The 17107-nt window shown below is 40.6% G+C and overlaps 1 protein-coding gene across 3 annotated transcripts in view; it reads right to left on the minus strand.

Annotated features, from left to right (window-relative positions):
• Nucleotides 1–2035: 2035 nt before the first annotated feature.
• The window catches only part of AFG2A (AFG2 AAA ATPase homolog A), a 352856-nt gene continuing 337784 nt past the window's right edge, over nucleotides 2036–17107 (minus strand). Inside the window, exons 16-17 of one of the 3 annotated variants that reach the window (XR_010322021.1) lie at nucleotides 16882–17106; nucleotides 6664–6760 (exon numbers count right to left, since the gene is read on the minus strand). Coding sequence is in view for 2 of the 3 variants with exons in the window: in XM_064285363.1 (XP_064141433.1) it covers nucleotides 6584–6760 (177 nt within the window). In the remaining variant the exon portion in view is untranslated. Of the gene's footprint in view, nucleotides 6761–16881; nucleotide 17107 lie in introns of all 3 variants that reach the window. The other 2 variants (XM_064285363.1, XM_064285361.1) reach the window with 2 other exon arrangements.

Here is a 17107-nt window from a genome sequence, read left to right on the forward strand (position 1 = left end):
TCTTCTTTGGTCTTCCTTATTCATTGTCCAGCTTTTGCATGCATACGAGGTGACTGAAAATACCATGGCATGGGTCAGGTACACCTTAGTCCTCAAAGCCACATTTTTGCTTTTTAACACTTTAAAGATGTCTTTTGAAGCAGATTTGCCCAACGCAATATGTTGTTTGATTTCTTGACTGCTGCTTCAATGGGCGTTGTGGATTCAAATAAAATGAAATCCTTGACAGCTTCAATATTTTCTCCATTTATCATAATGCTGCTTATTGATCTAGTTGTGAGGATTTTTGTTTTCTTTATGTTGAGGTGTAATCCATATTGAATGCTACAGTGTTGACTCTTCATCAGTAAGTACTTCAAGTCCTATTCACTTTCAGCAAGCAAGGTTGTGTCATCTGTATATCACAGGTTGTTAAAAAGTCTTCCTCTAATCCTGATGCCGTGTTCTTCTTCATAGAGTCCAGCTTCTCGGATTATTTGCTCAGCATACAGACTAAGTATGGTGAAAGGTTACATCCCTGAGGCACATCTTTCTTGAATTTAAACCACCCAGTATCCCCTTGTTCTGCTTGAACAACTGCGCCTTGGTCTAAGTACAGGTTCCGCATGAGCACAATTAAGAGTCCTTGAATTCCCGTTCCTCGCAATATTATCTATTATTTGTTATGATCCACACAGTCGGCCTTTGCATAGTCAATAAAACACAGGTAAACATCTTTTGGTATTCTCTTTCAGCCAAAATCCACCTGACATCAGCAATGATATCCCTGGTTTCATGTCTTCTTCTGAATCCGGTTTGAATTTCCGGCAGTTCCCAATGTACCGCCACAACCATTTTTGAATGATCTTCAGCAAAATTTGCATGTACTATCAGTGATACTGTTTGATAATTTCTGCATTCTGTTGGATCACTTTTCTTTGGAATGGGCACAAATATGGATTTCTTCCAGCTGGTTGGTCAGGTAGCTGTCTTCCAAATTTCTTGGCATAGAAGACTGAGCACTTTCAGCGTTGCATCCGTTTGTTGAAACATCTCAGTTGGTATTCCGTCAATTTCTAAAGCCTGTTTTTCACCAATGGCTTCAGTGTAGCTTGGACTTCTTCCTTCAGCACCACTTGTTTTTGATCATATGCTACCTCTTGAAATGGCTGAATGTTGACCAGCTCCTTTTGGTACAGTGACTGTGTATTCCTTCCATCTTCTTTTGATGCTTCTTACTGCATCGTTCAATTTTTTGCTCATAGAATCCTTCAGTGTTGCATCTTGAGGCTTAAATTTTTTCTTCAGTTCGGCTTGAGAAATGTCGAGTATGTTCTTCCCTTTTGTTTCTCAAATTGCCAGCTCTTTTACTTCGTTATTTCTTCCATTTGCTTTAGCTACTCTACATTCAAGAGCAAGTTTCTTTTTGACATATACTTTGGTCTTTGCTTTCTTTCCTATTCCTTCAATGACCTTTTGCTTTCTTTAAGGGTGATGTCCTTGATGTCATTCCACAACTCGTTTAATCTTTTTGGTCATTAGTGTTCAATGCATCAAATCTGTTCTCAAGCTGGTCCCTAAATTCAGATGGGAGATACTCAAGGTTGTATTTTGGCTCTCATGGAGTTGTTTTAATTTTCTTCAGCTTCAACTTGAACTTGCATATGAGCAATTGGTGGTCCATTCCACAGTTGGCCCCGGCCTTGTTCTCGCTGATGATATTGAACTTCTCCATCATCTCTTTCCACAGATGTAGTCAACTTGGTATCTGTGTATTCCATCCAACGAGATCCATGTGTACAGTCGCAGTTTATGTTGTTGAAAAAAGGTCCAATGGGTAGGTCGTTGGTCTTGCAAAATTCTGTCATTTGATCCTGCATTACTTCTATCACTAAGGTCATATTTTTCAACTGCTGATCCTTGTTTGTTTCCAACTTTTGTATTCCAGTCAGCAGTAATTACCAACGCATCTGGACTGCATGTTTGATCAATTTCAGATGCAGAAGTTGGTAAAAATCAATTTCTTCAATTTTGGCATTAGTAGTTAAAAAAAAAAAAAAGTTTTTTTTTTTTTTTTTAGTTGGTATATATAAATTTGAATAATAGTTGTATCAACTGGTCTTCCTGGTAGGCATATGGATATTATCTGATTTATAGCAGAACTGCCTCTCAGAGTTTCCTAAGCTGTAATCTGTATGGGAGCAGATTACCAGTTCTTTTTCCGAGGAGGGGCTGGTGCGTTCAAACAGCCAACCTTTACGTTAGTAGCCCAAGAGCTTGCTTAACCATTGCATCACTAGGTCTTTCTAAAACACTGGCAACTGGGGTATAGTTGACATAGACATTAGATAAAAAGCCTATCCATGCACACAGCTGCATAATGAAAACCCAAGGAAAAAAGGCAAATAAATTTGGAGTATTTGGATTCCTATGTGGACCACATTTGGAAACCAGTGTTAATTCAATCCACACGTAATTTCACAGGGTGCTTTGGTATGTGCTCATCCTAAAAGGAAGGCCTCAGGGAGACATGACAGAAGAAACCAAGACTCTACTAATCTAACATCTAGGAATTTAAGCAACAACAGGCCAGGGAAATAATTTTGTTCTGTCTTTACAGCAACTTTTCTATAGCCCTCTCTTCGTTAAGATAAATTTAACATATTTTCAAATTTTAGTTCTTCTATAAATTCAATCATTATTTTTCAAAAATGAAAAACCTATACTTTTTTTTAAAAGCTGTTTTATGCATTAGAAATAACACGAAACTAAACACTGTCTGATATAGTGCCAGAAGATGAGCCCTTCAGGTTGGAGGGCACTCAAAATACGATTGGGGAAGAGCTGCCTCCTCAAAGTAGAGTTGACCTTAATAACGGGGATGGAGTCAAACTTTCGGGACCTTCATTTGCTGATGTGGCATGACTCAAAATGAGAAGAAACACCTGCAAACATCCATTAACAATCAGAACATGGAATGTACAAAATACAAGTCTAGGAAGATTGGAAACTGTCAAAAATGAAATGGAACACATAAAGATTGATATCCTAGGCATTAGTGAGCTGAAATGGAGTGGTATTGGTCATTTTGAATTAGACAATCATATGGTCTACTATGCTGTTAATGATGATTTTAAGAGCAATGGCATTGCATTCACTGCCAAAAAGAACATTTCAAGATTTGTCCTGAAGTACAACATTGTCAGTGATAGGATAATATTCACACCCCTACAAGGAAGATCAGTTAATACCACTATTATCCAAATTTATGCACCAACCACTAAGGCCAAAGATAAGGAAATTGAAGATTTTTACCAACTTCTGCAGTCTGAAATTGATCAAACATGCAATCAGGATACACTGATAATTACTGGAGATTGGAATTCGAAAGTTAGAAACAAAGAAGAAGGATCTGTAGTTGGAAAATATGGCCTTGGTGATAGAAATGATGCCGGAGATTGAATGACTGAATTTTGAAGACCAACAACTTCTTCATTGTAAATACCTTTTTCACCAACAGAAACTATACATATGGACCTCCCAGAAAGAATACACAGGAATCAAATCGACTACATCTGTGGAAGCAGATGATGGAAAAGCTTGATATCATCAGTCTCAACAAGGCCAGGGGCCAACTGCAGATCTGACCATCAACTACTCACATGTAAGTCTAAGCCGAAACTGAAGAAAATTAGAACAAGTCCACGGGAGCCAAAGTATGACCTTGCGTATATCCCACCTGAATTTAGAGACCATCTCAAGAGTAGATTTGATGCGTTGAACGCTAATGACCAAAGACCAGACGAGCTGTGGAAGGACATCAAGGACATCACTACATGAAGAAAGCAAGAGGTCATTAAAACGACAGGAAAGAAAGAAAAGACCTAAATGGCTGTCAGAAGAGACTCTGAAACTTGCTCTTGAACATTGAGTAGCTAAAGCAAAAGGAAAAAATGATGAAGTACTACTACATATAATGTTACAGGGCATAATTAGCTGATGTTATCATTCTCACAAAGAGGGAAAGTAAATGCCTAGTTTTAAGGTATTTAAAGACAGAATTGCACTGATAATACAATAACAATAAAAATTAAAAAAGAAAATGAGGCGCTCGACTTACCTCAGAACCGGCTTAAGAGAGTCATCGGAATAGAACCCTGTCGTAAGTTAGGGACTACCTGTATATCTAGGAGAATTGTTGGATCATAGGGTCTTCAATATTATTGGATACGCTAACTGCTTTCTGAAGTGGTTGCACCAATTCACGTTCCCACCAGCAGGGTATGAGTGGCCCGCTGTTCCACATCCTTTGGGATTCTGAGATCTTTGTAAGCAGGGCTTTAGCTAGTGGAATCCACTGTGGCTGGGGTTGATATGTCCCTACAACTAGTGCAAATGCCAGTCTCTCAGAGGATATTTCTAGCTTGGATTCACGTTTTCATTTAATTTCTAGGTGTTGACATTCTATATAACAAAGAAAGTTTGAATTAAAACCCAAAGCCTTGGGAAGGAAAGTCCATAGAATTCTCAGAGGGGCCTTTTTTTTTAAAAAAAATCCAAAACACAGGCTAAGTCAGAAAGGTTCCTTGTAGTTTTCCTATTCAGTGGGAGAATTTCTTTTCTAGTCTACCTTTACATTGTGTTGGTCTTTAAAGATCTGGGCATTATGTGTGAGACTCAGTTATAATTTCTATGGGACATGGGCTGAAAGCTTTGAGTGGCTATTACCATCTCAACTCCTTGCTGATAGAGATTGCTATCCTCCTCCCTACTACCCAGGCCCCTGTCTGAGAGCCTTAGTATCCATTCAAGCTTACTGTTGTGGTTTTTATTTTACTGAGGATGGAATTTCTTTTATTTTCTTGTTTTGGCCCTTGGGGCTAAGAGTTCTCTTATTTTCTGTGTCCTTGGCTCTGCATTTATATGGTAGAGATTAGGATTCTTCTCCTCAGAATTTTTATAATAACCCAAGGGAAAATGGAGAGCATGGAAGTAATTTTACTTCCATGTTCTATTTGCTTCAATGTGTTAGCCTTATTTTCTAAATCAGCAGTGTCCAACACAGAGCCTTCTCCACTGAAGGAAATATTCTGTAACCTGCTCTGTCCGATACGATAGACACTTGCCCCATGTGGCTGCTACTGAGCACTTGAAATGTAGCTAACACAACTGATGAGCTGAATGTTTAATTTTATTTATTTTAATTAATAAAATTTAAATGTAAGTATCCTTATGTCGGAATTGACTCTATAGCAATGAGTTCTGTTTTCTTTGTATGTGACTAACTCATTGCCGTTGATTCTGACTCATAACCGCCCTATAGGACAGAATTGAACTGTCCCATAGGGTTTTCATGGAGCGGCTTGTGGATTTGAACTGCCGACCTTCTGGTTAGCAGCCATAGCGCTTAACCACTGTGCTGCAAGGGCTCCCATATGTGACTAGTGCCTACTATACCAGACAATACAGCTCTAAATAGTAGTAATATTCTTGGTCTCCTGGGTGGCTTTATGTAATGGTAAACCAATATTGTCTGGAAATTAAAACCTGCCAAATCCCTTTCTGATGGTCAAAGGATGAAACAGTTGAGACATGACTTCAGAATATCTGCCACCACAAAGCTACCTAGCCCATTATTTTGATAATCAGGTACCTCTCACCTGACTTGTTTTTCTGACGAGGTTTAAGTGCACATTCTTTCCACTGCCAACTTCTGAACTGGAAGTCAGGGAATCATTTTCTAACAGTGTTTTCGAGAGTATTAAAGTGTCAAGAAATCCTAGACATAAATAACTAAGAGCATGACTACATATATTTAGAATGTAACCTAAGACAAATGATTAAGAGTACAATCTGGTTATCTTTGAACTGAAAACATTTACTGGTAACCTGAAGATGTGTACAAGTTAAAACAAGAATACTTCGTACGATTTATTTATAGCATTTTGTGGGGAAGAAAAATCAAAACAAGCCTACTCTTCTAGGCCGAGACTGAGCTCACAATTTTTCAAGCTTTCAAAGAATATTATATTATACGAAAGAACTCTTAATTCTTTTTCTTTGCCATTAGTACAGGTTAAGAAGGCTAAAACGAAAATGTAGGTATATAATTATGATGAGAACAAATACGTATTTGGAAACAAAGCCACATAAGCCTGGCTGGCCATCAAAAATAAAGACTTGTGAATATTCACCAGACATTCATCCACTCCCAATTTCCAAACTTTTCCTATGTTATTCTTCTATGAATTCTATGTCCACAGGTTTCGCATTTAGGAAGGCACTGAAACAGATTCTGGAGAAAGGAAAGTATCTCATGGGGTGAGCAAACCAGCTCAAAGATGAAAAAGCTAAAGGTTTTTTTTTTTTTTTTTTTAAACCAGTTAAAACAGATTTAAACTCATATCCAGAGATATTTCCATTGTAACCATATGATTTAAGATACCTATAAGAACTACAGGCCCCCAGTTCCAGTGAACATATTTCAGACATTTTACCTATTAAGGAATTTTTTGACACTCTCAAGACAAAATTAAAAAAAAACAAAACAAAAAACCTTTTCTCTAGAAAAGACTATTTTAGCATAATGAAGATATACATTTTCTCAGAGTGCATGTAGCCCGCTCCTCTCTTGATAATCTTCATAAAAACGTCTCAACGATTCAGGAATTCTAGGTGTCACAGTGCTCAAGGCTTGAGAAAAATGTCTTTTCATAATGCAGTTGGCTTGAATGTCTTCCTCCAGAGCAAGAAGGGCTGCTTCTCTACAGACAGCTATAATCTACAATAATAATAAAAAAAAAAAGAGTGGGGGAATAAAACAATCGATACTTTTTTTAGGGTATTGATATTAATTCATATTCCAAATATTCATCTATGCTAACTTCTACAACTCTAAGCATGTTGCTAAAATTTACCTGCAAGTTATCCCACTTAAGATTTTCAAAGGGGTGTCAAGCAATCATATACAGAACATCCTGCTCATTCATTCATTCCAAAACAATTTATTAACTACAGTACTCAGAACCAGGCGCTTCAAAAAGACTTATAAGCTGTGGCATTTGCTCTGAAGGGGCTTATGATCTTAGAGGTGGAACGGTCTGCGTAATACACAGCAACAAAGGGTACGTGTGTATGTGTGGTGGGCAGGCAGGACGGGAGGGCAGAGGGAGGGGATGGTCTGATAGCGAGCGAGGCCCTGCACACTGGCACACCTTGTCATAGCAGAGAATTTCCACATTCCTTTCAACCTTTGATGTATCACCAACACGTAAGAGCATTTCTTTATGCGCATCTTTTAAATGAGTTCTTAAACCTTGGGAATATCACACAGGGTTGTCTACGTTTATTTTGGAGAACTGCTTTAGAACAGAGAAGTGACTTCTGTTTACTCAGCGAGGGAAGCTGGAAGAATTGAAAAGAATCAGGGGAGGGGGCGGAGTGGCTGGCAGAGGGAGGGGGAGGGAGTAGGCAGTAGGAAAACGGAAGGGGAGGAAGGCTCAAGTCTCAAATCCTGCAATGTGTTTTTAAGCTCTCTGGACTTCAGACAGCGGAAGCAGGCTGATGCCAGTGTCACTCTAAAGACACATTACTGTGGTGAAAAGAGCTTGTGGGATGAAAAGAGATATTGTGATTTTTCAGGGCAACAGGGAAAACAGTGATTGATATTGACTGTGCCCTTATATCAGTAAATAAAAGGGCCAGCTGAAACACATTTGTCTAGCCATTCAGCATATTTTCTCTGTTCGTTCACTCACTGAAAAGAGTTCCTCTGCTTATGCTGGGCTAATGGCTGCCAAAGCAGTTTAGTAGCTTTTTAGGGGATTTAGAAACATGTTTAGTGAGCTTTCAAAAAACATGCATAGATTTAGATGGCTTTGTCAAATTACGACAATATAACTATTAGTTCTCTGCTTCCTTAATGAGCACTGAAGTTAACTATACTGGTTATGCACGTTAATGCTTTTCAGAAAAGAGAGTAGTTACCAGGTTGTTGAAGGCAAAAACAAAACTTCTAGGGATTAGTAAAACCATCTCATCATATATCCTGGTACAAAAAGAGTTATTTTGAGAATAAGAATGTGATAATAAGCACAATAAAAGTCCGTGAAATGCCCAGCAAGGTAAACTGGCTATCCAGTGGTTGTTACACTGTCTTCTAAGGGGACCTTGGGGGCTTCCATGAAGAGGTGAAGGGACCATCTGGGGAGAAACCCCTCGCCCCCATCTGAGCAACTTTTCTCTCATCTGTGCAAGGATTTGAAGAAGCAGTTGCAAGGTTAAAAAGTTCGAAGAACCACTTCAAGAGGCAAAGAGAAAGGAACCTCCTTCTGGTCAATGAAGCTTTCCTTCTCTGGCATGGCACAGGGAATGCTTCCTTCTTGTGACTCCCTCCTCTAGCTGAGGAGAGCAGTCGCTGCCCCCGTGCCAACACCTTGTCCGAGACTTATCTCCAAAAATCGAAGTCACTGAAAACCCTATGGGGCAGAGTACGACTCTGAGATGGATGGGGTTACCATGAGTCGGAGTCATCTCAATGGCAGCTGATTTGGTTTAATAGTTAGGCAATCACTTTTTCATCAATCAACACCCACTAAATAGCTATGCTGTGCAATGGGTTTAAGAGGCCAGGTAGAGGATCCAGAGACATGCAAGATATCATATCTGTTCCCTGATACCCACAAACCAGTAGGAGACGGACATGAATTAACGGCAATGAATGGCATGGTACTAGAAGCACCATCAGAGAGGCAATATGAAACTGTTTTGGGTGTGGTGAGGAGGGAGCAATTACTGCTGGCTGAGGGAAAGCTTCATAAACCAAAGTTTGAAGGACAGAATTTAGATATATATACATGAAAGGAAATGGCATCCTGAGTAGAAGGAATATAACGTGCAAAGACACAGCAAGGTGGAAATAAAAGGAACAAGGAGTACATTAAATTAGCCTTAGTACCCAAAATGGAGAACTGAAAAAAAATAAAGAGTAATCCTCCCATCAAAATATCACCAAAAATAGAGTTTTTAGAAGTCACATGGCCACGATGACAGTGAAGGCTAGTCAATGACAGTTGTCTCTAAAGCTCTAAACCAAAGCAGTTGACTCACAAGGGGCTGACAAGAGCATTAACTTCTAAAGGTTCCTTTGTCTTTTCCTCATAAAAGGGCTTCTTAGTAGAAATTCCAAAAGGGAAAGTATTAAGTGGATTATTGGGTCTTCTCTCCTAATCCACATAAAATGGTAGGTCTTGGTGGTGCAACGGTTAAGTGCTAGGCTGCCAACTGAAAGGTCTATGGTTTGAACCCACCAGCGGCTCCACTGGGAGAAAGATGTGTTAGTCTCCTTCCATAAAGATTACAGTTTCGGAAACCCTATAGGGCAGTTCTACTCTGTCGCATAAGGTCGCTATGAGTTGGAATCAACTTGACGGCAACGGGTTTGGTTTGATTTTATTTTTAAAAATGGAAGGATTCTTAGAGCATCCATTTCATAATGGCTGGTTCCTATTTGCTTTGGGGATCACTTACTTTGGTATGAGTTCCAAGATACGATGATCTGAAGACCCCCCAGGGAAACTGCAGCTTTCCTACTTAAAAATCCTTAGCAGCTTTCATGGCCAGTGTGTTTCCCTTGGGATATTAGTGTGTATCCAGAGGAAGATGTATTGTGAGATCAAATAAATTTTGGGAGCCGGTGTGTATACACTACTCTCCACAACGCACAGTAGAATTTTAAAGATTTTGTGAAGCCTACCAGTGAAGATCTGTTTAATTTTACTGAACCACAGAACTTTCCCCTTCCCCATTTCTTGACAGAACACTTATAAACGGCTACCTTTAGAGTTACTACTGGTCTTCAGCGCACATTTAGGGAGATGCTAACCCACACCAAACAACTCATTCAAGGCCCTGCACAACATGGGTCTTGCGTCTCTCATAATCTTTAGTTTGCTCTCCTCTGTTCCAGAATAGGGAGAAAAGGGAAGGGGGTAACGACAGAAACATAAGGAATAGGCATATTTAAGGGCTGAGAAGAGGGAGAGAAGGCTAAGCAGGAGGAGAGGTGCTGAGAGACAGGAAGAGGACCACGCTGAGTAATGGAGGCAAAACACAGTAATGCTTGGAGCAGTCACAGCACTTAATGTGCTTGGTACATGTAAATAGTCAACACATGTTTGTTGAATTGAACTGAATAGTTCCTTAACTATAAACATGTTTTAAAGTGTATGTTATGTACATCTTTTCCATATCTGGCTACCCTGTAGCATTTTTTACTTATGTTTGATATGATCTAGACTATGTAAGTTATACTTCAGTTTTTGGAATGATGATAAAGCCAATAAAAAAATTATGTAACGCTGTGATATATGTTTGTCTTAGGCAATGTTTTCAATCTGGGGCACTATTTTGAATACCATTCTTTCCTTGGAAGTAATATAAATTAGAAGCTCTAGCAAGAATATACTATAAACCAAACCAAACCAAACCCACTGCTGTTAAATTAATTCTGACTCATAGCGACCCTACAGGAGAGAGCAGAACTGCCCGATAACATTTCCAAGGCTGTGTATCTTTATGGGAGCAGACTGCCACAGCTTTCTCCTGTGGACTGGCTGGTAGATTCAAACCACCAACCTTTTAATTAGTAGCCAAGTGCTTTAACCACTGCACCTCCAGGGTTCCTTACGAATATACCACACTTGTGCTTTTTTTGAGGAATGTTTCCTTAGGTATCAAAATTTGTTATACACGGACAGGGGTTTTTTGGCTGTGTTGCCATGGAAAAAACTGCCGTAGAATTGAGAAACACCCCAGAAAACTTACAGTCAATATAGCAATAAATATTGGTTTGGAGCATTCAAATGGAAGCTTTGCTTAAAAAAAAAAAAAAAAAGGTACAAATGGTGATCTAATGTCCCACTTGATGAAAGCAATCTGGGATCAATTAGTTGTTGAAGGATTTTTCCTTCTCTCTTAAGCTTTAGAAAGGTGGTCTTTTTAGATTAATCTGCCAACGCATCTATTTGGAAATAAACACTACAGAAACATGATCATGAAGATGACACAGGACCGGCAACATTTTGTTCTGTTATACATAAGGTTGCCATGAGTCAGAGCTGACTCAATGGCAACTAATAACAACAACTACAGAAACTGGAAAGAAGGCTCTTCAATTTAAACTGGGGCCTTCTTGTTACAATCTATAAAGTTTGTAAGAAAACCTAATAAGCATATGTATATGTGCGTGTGTGCGTGCACATGCGCGTGCACACACACACACACACACAGTATACACAGGGACCACAAATGCTTAGCACTCTGCTGACATCATATTCAAAACCACATGGAGCATGGAGCTGTTTTAGTGATAAGGAATTCAGCTGCATTTTTCCCATGAGGCCACAGAAGAACCTCCCTGGGAAGACGTGTAGAAGAATAGATGAATTGGAATCACAGGCTGTCTGGAATGTTAAACTAACCCGTTTAGACAGAAAACCCTTGGCCACTTGAGCTCCTTAACTTCTTTGACATAAAGGGATTTTGGAAGCTTTCCCCTAATCCCTTCGCCATCTTGTTCTCTTCCCTCATAGGCTGCAAACTAGATCATTTAAATGAATTATTAGCCATCTATCAGCAAGGTTGATTTTGCCACTAGGCTGTAAAAGCAAAAAAGCTTCGGTTGGGTCTATAAGGCTGAGAGTATTCATTCTGTGTTCTTACTCAATTTTGACTAAAAATCGGACACCCAAACTTTTAGCACATATATGCAGCTTGCTGTAAAGATATTTTATGTTTGGGGAAATGATGACCAGAGACAAAACGCTAGCAAAGTAGGCACAAGACCTTACTCGCAGAACTAGACCAAGACACGATGTCATTCTGGTGACCATGACACTCATTTATTTGGAACTAACATGTCACAAATTCTCTTTCGACTTGTTCTGCAGTAATAACAGATTTGACCATTAGATATCTGACAAATATCATGAAGCAATAAGGAGGCGTACTCTCTGATAGATTTAGGCATATTGAGATGAGTTCTAAGAAGAAAACAGAAAATTTTTTGATGAAAATGCTTAGAAATCCTCAAAATAAAGTCACGGAATAAATATAGTAATTGGTTTCAAATGTGGGGAAAAAAATAACTCACCAGTGAAAGCCAGGGGACATATGAGCGTGAATTTTCAGGCTATGCTTGCTCTCTGAAAAAGCAGTTCCTTTGGAACAACAACAATATAGCAATAACTGGATTATGTGAGACAACTCCACTTGTGAGTAGTGTAGGGAAGCAACTCTCCATGATGAGAAGGCTCTTGACCACTGAACCTTGGGAAATCTAATTACCTCACGTTTAAATGGAAAAGGGCAAAAGAGGCAATTGTGCAGAATTCTGAATGCCATGAAGAATAAGAATAATGTCTTACTTTACTGTGGAAAAAACGAAACCTCTTGTACATAGCCTACGGTTCTTTCACCCAATCCATGAGACAAGAAGAGTTTAAACAGGTGGCTCAGCTTAGTAAAACAGAAACAGATGTATTACGAAAATCAAAACCAACATGGTTTCTAAGCAGGCAATAATAATTTCTAAAAATCTATGTGATTAAAGAATAACAGTCAAGGCAAAGAATGTTTACCAAAAATTAATCAACAGGAAGGAAAGCCTGGAAATGTCAGGCATCATTTTGGGTATTCATCCCTCCTATGCTGTAAGCCCTTCTTTGTTCATTTCCGTTTCACAAGAGCACTACCTTCTTTCCTGGTGCCTTAAGAGGCTGGGGACCCAAGAGGAAGTTTAAGACCGTTACTATCATTTCCAGATAAGGCCTGGGTAGTATCTGAATTTCCTTGCTATATGCTGTAAATAGATTACGATAATGAAAACAGGAAAATATACCTACGGGGAGCATGTAAGTTTGAGAGGAAGGGGTGCTACACTACAAGTAGGCCTCTGGAGTAAGGGGAACTAACAGCTGCTCACTTCATGGTGAAATCCTAACTTAGCCTTTACCACTAAGTTCCTAACTGCCTCTCAGAGACTATTTATATCTTCAAAGAAAGGTGGAAGGGTAAAAAAGAAGTTCCGAAGGTGGCTTAAACCACCAGCAAAGTCCTGCTTGGCTACCGTCACCCCCGGCAAGCACAGGGAACACTTGAAGCTGTGAAGAAAATGAAGTCAGCAATTTTTAATGTGCCAGAAGAGGAAGCTCATTTATGGGGTGACCTTACATGATGAGGGAAAGTGGGTCTTTGATAGCTGAATTCATATACCTAGTTTAACCGGCACATGGCAGGGCTAATTGACAGAAAAACTACAACTGCTTCATCCCAGACCCAGTGCCACAGCTTCATAGAGACTGGAATTTAAGAGTATAAAGATACAGCCACGCTGCAATTTCTTGCATGAGTGAGTGAACTGCACAGTACAGAATATTTGGAGGGACCAAGCTGGAGAAGAGAGAAGATCCACATGGAATCCACAGAGGCGGAGCTCTCCTCTGGGCTCTGAGAGGAGCCTGGCTGTGGCGCTGGCTGTTTGGCACGAAAAAAACCCGCCCTCCGGAGAGGCCTAAATGTGCTTTTCAGCTTCTTTGTATTTCAAGTGTACTAAATTGCTTTAAAGAATCCACCAAAAGAAATGGGCTTCAGTGCTTAAAAAGTCTTAGGTATTTTCAAGAAAGTGGTTTTGTTTAAAGCATCTTCTGTCTGGAACACCTGTGACCTGTTGAGCTTAATTGGGCTGCAGCTGGCCTTGATTGTGCGCGCAGCCGCTGGAGGGCCCGGCGCAGACATTGTGTTCAGTCCCCCCACCCGCCCCCTCGCCTTTCTTTTCACTTTCACAGCCCCGCGACCTCCTTCTCCTGTGTGTCTGAGGGATTAGGAACCCAGTAGAGAGAGGTGTCCTGCTGTTTGCGAATAGCAGGCACTGAGGTGCTTCAAGGAGGAGGCTACCTGGGAGATTATGTGCTCATGTGGACGCGGTCGGCCCATTCTCCGGGCCCCATTGAGACGGGCTGAAAGGTGGCTGAATGGCCTGGCATGAAAGATGGGGCCTGAAGAGAGCACAGCAGGCTCCTGGCCGCACAGTGGCAGCTGGAAGTCACACTGCCACAGGCACAAACAGTGAGGGGTGCCCCAAACTGCCAAGAAAGCAGCTCTGAGTAAGACAGGGTTGGAGGAATTCAGAGGGGAAGCAAGGGACACTTACTTCAAGTCCTTTAAAACGCCACTTCACCCACTGAAAAAGTTTTAAGTGGTGAGGGCAGAAATGAGATTTTTGAAGGACAGATTTCAGATTTAAAGAATTGCATAACTGTTGTTCTTGGGCTGAATTCCTTTTGGATTGTGAGCAAAATAAGGCTTATAATAATCCATCTGGGGTTATCTTAAGGTCATACTATGTAGAATACCATCCACAATATTGAGTCAAAAGGAAATGTCTGTAAAGACACTATCAAACCTAATGACATTACAGAAGGGAGAAAAACTTGGTTGTTTCATTTGGGTAATTTAATGTTATATTCAAGCCTTTAAAAAACACAGCTGAAGTACAGGTAGATCCAGTGTATAACCTTTCACTATAATTTGCATGGAGAAGCCCATAACATTTTTTGCTTTTTTTAAAAAAATTTACAAGTGAATTGAGTATCCCATAGAGCTTTCGGGCTGAAGAGATTTTGCATTTCAAATGTCCCTGCATATTGTTTCTAGGATGTTCTGCACCTGTGGGAATTTTACATGTGCCTAATTGAATTGAATCTTAAGGTAAAAAAGTTATTTTTGGTTTTGAAAAGAGCACACCAACTGGTAGAGAAATGTGAAGAACAGGAACTACTGTGGTAGGGAAGGAGAGGGATAAGGGCAAACATATTTCATTCGTTTGAGAAATCTTTATTGACTACCTAGAAGATGCTAGGCACTGGAGAATATAGCAGTGAAGAAAATAAAGCCCCACTTCATGGAACGAGGTGTGCCAAGTACTGGATAATGGACTTAATCTTCAAGAGTCTGAGTAAATGTTTCCACTGGAAACCATCCCTGAGGCAACTTCATGCTTGATTGCTTTCAGGTCACTGTTTCATGGTCTCAGGGCAGCTTGGTCACTGTTTCATGGTCTCAGGGCAGCTTGTGGTATTCTGTTGTATCACAGTTGTCAGTGTGTACAGTCATTTGTGCTAAATGTCTGTCTATCTCACTAGACTAGATGCTCCATGAAGGCCCTCCAGCCATGGTCCTGCTCTACTCCCCAAACATACCATATCAGCATGTTCCTTACCGAATGCCACCACCTTTGGGAGTCTACAAAAAGGTCCTATGCACAGAGACATAGTTTTTTTTTTTAACGCCCCCACCCCCACACCCTGTCTCTGCTATGACAATTTTGGCCAAGATAATTATACAATAAAGCAAGAATGTCTTGGTCACAACGAGTCATAATGAGTTGGGGTGTGCATTTGTGAGCCCTTGTGAGGCCGATGACTAAGCTATGGCCAGAAAGTAGATGGAGCCCTAGAAGAGGCAGTACCCCTTGGGTAAAAAGCACCCACATATGGGAGAGCTTAAGGTTGGCCCCAGACAAGAGGAGAGATGAGGGTTCTCCTTAGGAGAGGAGATCAAGCAAGGTTCAGCTACCCAAAGTATTCCAGGACCCCTCTGAAGTCTGGAGGGTTTGATTCTCTCTGCCAAGTGTTTTGGAGCTTGGAGTGGGGCACAGAGGTGTGGACAGGGGTGTTAAACAGTTTGAATAAACCCCTTGCTTCCTCATCTGTCAGCCATCTTCACTGACAGCTCCCAAATCTTGCCCTGCATAAAGCTGCCTCTTGAATCTCTCCAGCTTCAGATGCCCTGGGTAGCCTTTTTTGGGTCTTGTCTAACTTGGGATTCTGAACACTTTGAAGCACTTGCAGAATGGAGCATTTGGAATTAATGCCTTTTGCACCTTTCTACCCAGTCTTAATCTGTAATGAGCCCCTATCTATTCCTTTCCCATCCTCAGAGCACCTGTAGGATGGAATCCAATCAGCAAACTTATTTGGCATCCCTAAAATCATTTAAAACAGTACGGTATGGTGTTAATGGCTATCTATGTCAAAAAGGAAAAAGAACAAAAGATGACAATTTGTAGCTTGCTAATTTTTTTTGAAGGGGCACGTCTATCATCTGTCGGTCTGTTTGTCATACTGTAGTGACTTGTGTGTTGCTGTGATGCCGGAAGCTATGCCACTGGTATTTTAAATGCCAGCAAGGACACCCGTGGTGGACAGGTGTCATGGACTGAATTATGTCCCAACAAAAATGTGTGTATCAACTGGGTTAGGCCATGGTTCCCAGTATTTTCTGGTTGTCCTCCATTTCGTGATTATAATTTTATGTTGAGAGGATTAGAGTGGGATTGTACCACCACCCTTACTCAGGTCACCTCCCTGATCCAACAGGGTAAAGGGAGTTTCCCTGGGGTGTGGCCTGCACCGCCTATTATCTCTCAAGAGATAAAAGGAAAGGGAAGGAAGCAAAAAGTTGGAGACCTTATACTACCAAGAAAGCAGCACTAGGAGCAGCGCATGTCCTTTGGACCTAGGGTCCCTGTGCCTGAAAAGCTCCTCGACCATGGGAAGGTCGAGGGCAAGGATCTTCCTCCAGAGCCGAAAGAAAGACAGAAAGCCTTCCCTTGGAGCTGAAACCATGAATTTGGACTTGTAATCTACTAGACTGTGAGAAAATAAATTGCTCTTTGTTAAAGCCATCCACTTGTTGTATGTCTGTTATGGCAGCACTAGATGACTAAAACAACAGGTGTCAGTGGAGCTTCTAGACCAAGACAGACTTAGGAAGAAAGGGCTGGTAATCTACTTCTGAAAATTAGCCAAAGAAAACCTAGAGAACATCGTTTGACTTGCTTACTTTGCAGGAGGGATCAGTTGTTACAGGAGGACATGATGTTTGTTGAGGCAGAGAGCCAACGAGGGCATGTGAGACTCTTGGTGAGATGGAATAGCACAGTAGTCACAAGGATGGACTCAAACATGCTGACAATTTTGAGGATGACATAGGACGGGGCAATGTTTCATTCTGTTGTACATAAGGTCATCACGAGTTGCAGTAGACTCAACAACAGTTACCAAGGTCC

Source organism: Loxodonta africana, chromosome 5 (assembly GCF_030014295.1).
Source record: "Loxodonta africana isolate mLoxAfr1 chromosome 5, mLoxAfr1.hap2, whole genome shotgun sequence".
NCBI classification, from domain to species: Eukaryota; Metazoa; Chordata; class Mammalia; order Proboscidea; family Elephantidae; genus Loxodonta; species Loxodonta africana.